The sequence below is a fragment of the Psammomys obesus genome, unplaced genomic scaffold (assembly GCF_907164565.1).
Source record: "Psammomys obesus unplaced genomic scaffold, mPsaObe1.curated_primary_1811, whole genome shotgun sequence".
Lineage (NCBI taxonomy): Eukaryota > Metazoa > Chordata > Mammalia > Rodentia > Muridae > Psammomys > Psammomys obesus.
This window is the reverse complement of record NW_026592098.1, coordinates 512-4,092: the sequence shown is the minus strand read 5'-3', so window position 1 is coordinate 4,092 and position 3,581 is coordinate 512. Positions and strand designations below refer to the sequence as shown.

At 49.2% G+C, this 3,581-nt stretch overlaps 1 protein-coding gene across 1 annotated transcript; it reads left to right on the top strand.

Moving 5' to 3' along the window:
- Positions 1–1,162: 1,162 nt before the first annotated feature.
- On the top strand, positions 1,163–2,945 carry LOC129680772 (gamma-tubulin complex component 3-like; the record flags this gene model as incomplete). Its single annotated transcript, XM_055612503.1, has 3 exons — positions 1,163–1,231; positions 1,561–1,693; positions 2,779–2,945. Coding segments are annotated over 3 exons (369 nt in total), but the record flags the coding sequence as incomplete, so codon positions are not given.
- Positions 2,946–3,581: the final 636 nt, after the last annotated feature.

Sequence of the window (3,581 nt, the reverse complement as noted above, 5' to 3'; positions counted from 1 at the left end):
TGGGGTGCTGCTGTAGGGCATTTGGCCGGGAGGCCGCCTGTAGTCTCGGCTGTGTCGTCTGCAGGTGTGCGTTCTCCGTGGCAGGCTGCACCTTGAGCTCTTGACCATTTGATAAACTGGTTTATATTTTACTTTTTAATCTTGTATATGTTTGCGGTTCTGCCCTCTTGGAGACTGGGGTGGCCGTTTTGTAGAACATGACGATGTGCCTAAACACATGCTGCCTCTGTGAACATCAGGGAAACTAGTAGTTTAGTAAGGACTCCTATGCCCCTGTGCTAATTTTGTTCATATGTAAAATCTGGCAAAGTATGTGTGTGCGGCGGTGGTGGTGGGAGTTTGGAGGTGTCAGCCTTCATTGGGAGCCCAGGATTTCACTCAAAGGCCTTTTTGGTTCCCTAGGTTGGGGCAGTTCATCTTGCAAGTCTGCCTTTGAAGTGTTGCCATGTGTGTACAAAGTTGGTGTGTTTTGTGCTCATTTTTACAGCTATAGGAGATTAAAATGTTCATTTTATGTTAATTTTTATAACCAGAAGGGTTTTTTGTATTTTACAATTTTTTAGCTAAAAGCACATTTCATTCTTGTGTGTGGTAAAACAGGCCCATGTTTTATGAAGTTGTGCATTCAATCAAGCTGTGTGGAGAGCCGCGGAGCTTGCATATTCTTTTAAAGAGGTTAGCCTTGGCTGGTCTGTTTATGGTAGCCTGTCTTGCAAATAGACTTTGGGCTGCATGCCCTCTTTATAGCCTTGGGTTCATGCCAAAAGGGTCTTAGCATTGGACTGCGGGCCAGTGGGGCCCTTCCTTGCTGCCTCTGGCCGTGGAGATGCAGGGAGCATGTTCAGTGCACCGAGTGGTCAGTAATCCGTGTCAGCTGGGGCTGCTGGAAGAACATCCAGGGGAGTTACTGTGCCTGCAAACTTAGAATGGCCACCATGGCAAAGGGTCATCCTCCGAAGTGACCGCACTTGCACCTCCGTGAAAACCTGCCACTTCTCCACTTCTCTTCTACACGGTCCAAGCTTCTTGTCACTAACATAGATGCTACAGATGCAGGATCTCAGTTGCACTGAGCTCCATGGGAAGGTGCTGTCTTCTCTCTCAGAGGGAGCCATTGTGAGTGCATGGTTATGCTTCAACCCTGCTTACCTTTCCCACACAGAGTTTTTGTGCCGCCTTGCACCAAGAGCTCAAAGAATACTACAGGCTCCTCTCTGTTCTGCACTCCCAGGTAAGACCTTCCCCTGTAATTCCTTCACATCCTCAAGAGTTAGAAAACTGTAGGGTGGCTTCTGTTACTTCATACATATACAGCAATAATCACTTCCGTAGTACAAGGTTTGCTCATTGCATCCTAGAGCCAAGTAATTCCTCATTTCAGGGTCCTGTCTACCATATGAAGACTACGTGTACATAGCCTAAAAGCGCTGTAGTTTTAAAAAAAATGACCTTTGACCTTATTGTTAGCATAGCTGTGGCCTTGTTTTCACTTTGTGTGGGTTAAGGGGTGATGGCTTGTGCTCACTCATTTCTACTTAACCTTTCCCTGTTGTTTTTTAGCTCCAGCTAGAAGATGATCAGGGTGTGAATTTGGGACTAGAGAGTAGCCTCACACTGCGGCGCCTCCTGGTTTGGACATATGACCCCAAAATAAGATTAAAGACCCTTGCTGCGCTGGTAGATCACTGCCAAGGTCTTCTGAGTTCCTCTTTTGTGGTTCTAGATATACTTGAGTGCAAAACTTGTTTTTAGGTAGGGTCTGTGATTCCACTCTGCTTGAGGGCAAAATCAGTAAGCATAGAAAATAGGCCCACAGGATAGTGACTTGGGGCTAGTGCAGCCTGCATAGCCCGAGACTCAGGCGCCACGAGGTGAAGCTGGGATGGACGCTGCTCTATGGGCTGCATGCCAGAGCCCTACGTGTGCCTACCTGCACGCGGGCTGCCCTCGAAGCTTTCCTCGCCTTCTCATGCTCTGGGTGGCCAAGTTCACCACATACTCTCCAGGGCTAGCCTCCCTCACTTCCTGCAGTTCTGTGAAACAGAATGAACCGAATAGACAACTCCCCATTTCTTCTGATACCAAACCTCCCCCACCTTGGTCCCTGCCAGCTCTGTCACCGCTCTGGGTCCTGCACCTTTCAGTAGGTAGTCGGCCAGTGAAGTCCTGCGGCTGTCTTGCAGCAGTCATGTCTGCACTATGTGGTCTGTGGCAGGTCTTGCTGTAAGACCTGTTTCTGGATTCCTAGGTGTCCCACCATCCCCACTGCTTGCACATCAGTGAAGTCTGTGTAAAACGAGAGGCCACGGAGGACCCTTAGATTCTGACACACTGACGGCTCCTGTGCTGGCATTGCTAGAGCCCACTTGTGACACTCCTGTGCCTTCCTTAGGGTCCTACTGGTCCCTGGCTGCTGAGTAGTGCCACACTGCACTACTGCACTGCCCTTGCCTTGTGTGCCACACCCCAGGTCTTGTCACGGTTGTTCTGGACCCTTTGCTTTTCATGGACACTTAGGTGTGAGTCTAAAGTCTCCAGAACAGCTTGGAAGTCTGAAGAACAGGTTGGCTGACCCTGCTTGAGTGTGTGTACAGCCAGGGACTGAATCTTAATGCCCGGGCCTTGCTGCACAGCATGCTGCTGCTAAGTACAAGAGCTCCTTACTGACTGGAGAAGCAGAGGCCTGGTATCTGTCACTTGGCTGTCTTTCTTAGTAATTTTTTGTGCCATGAATTCAAATTTCTCCATTTCTGTGTGCTTTTTCCTCGTTTCCCCTAGGGCGGAAAGGGGGTGAGCTGGCCTCTGCTGTCCATGCCTACACGAAGACAGGAGACCCCTACATGAAGTCCCTGGTGCAGCACATTTTGAGCTTAGTGTCCCACCCCATCCTGAGCTTCCTCTACCGGTGGATATACGATGGAGAGCTGGAGGACACTTACCATGAAGTGAGTGCTGAGGCTTTCGGGCTAAGGGGCATGGGTCCCGCCTCCTCCAGACTGCTGTATCGCAGCTGGTGCTCTCAGCAGCGCTGTGCCTGCACCTCATTTGAAGGCTGTGCACTTCTGGCACAGTGCTAGTTTGTGATCAGCACAGTTATGTTCTTAGTGGGAACTGCTCTCCCACTTTCAGTGCTGTTAGCTCAGCAAGGGGAGTGAGCGTGTCCAGGCTCAGTGGCTGACTGATGGCAGAGCGCCCCCTGGGGACTAGTAACACAGGAGGATAGTTGTCTCTTCATGTGGTTATTTTATAACCTGGGTCAGCCTGGTGCTGATGATTTGAGTGAAGCAAGCTATTGCAGTTGTGTTTATTATTATTAGTTAGGGGCGATGCAATATGCATGCTCCTAAAAATCTCTGACACGCAGAGCTGTGCAACCAAAATTAGAGGACTTTGTGTGGTTGGGGAAGAGGGCTAGGGACAAAACACTCAAAAGCATCGTCAGGAGCATAAAGGAATGGAAAGATAGAAACCTGATAGACATTGTATCATATAGTCACACATGCCAAGAGGTTAAGAAATACATAGACGCCACACTAAACTCAGCATTTATGGCAAAAACTCTGATGTTTGCGATGGAAGTG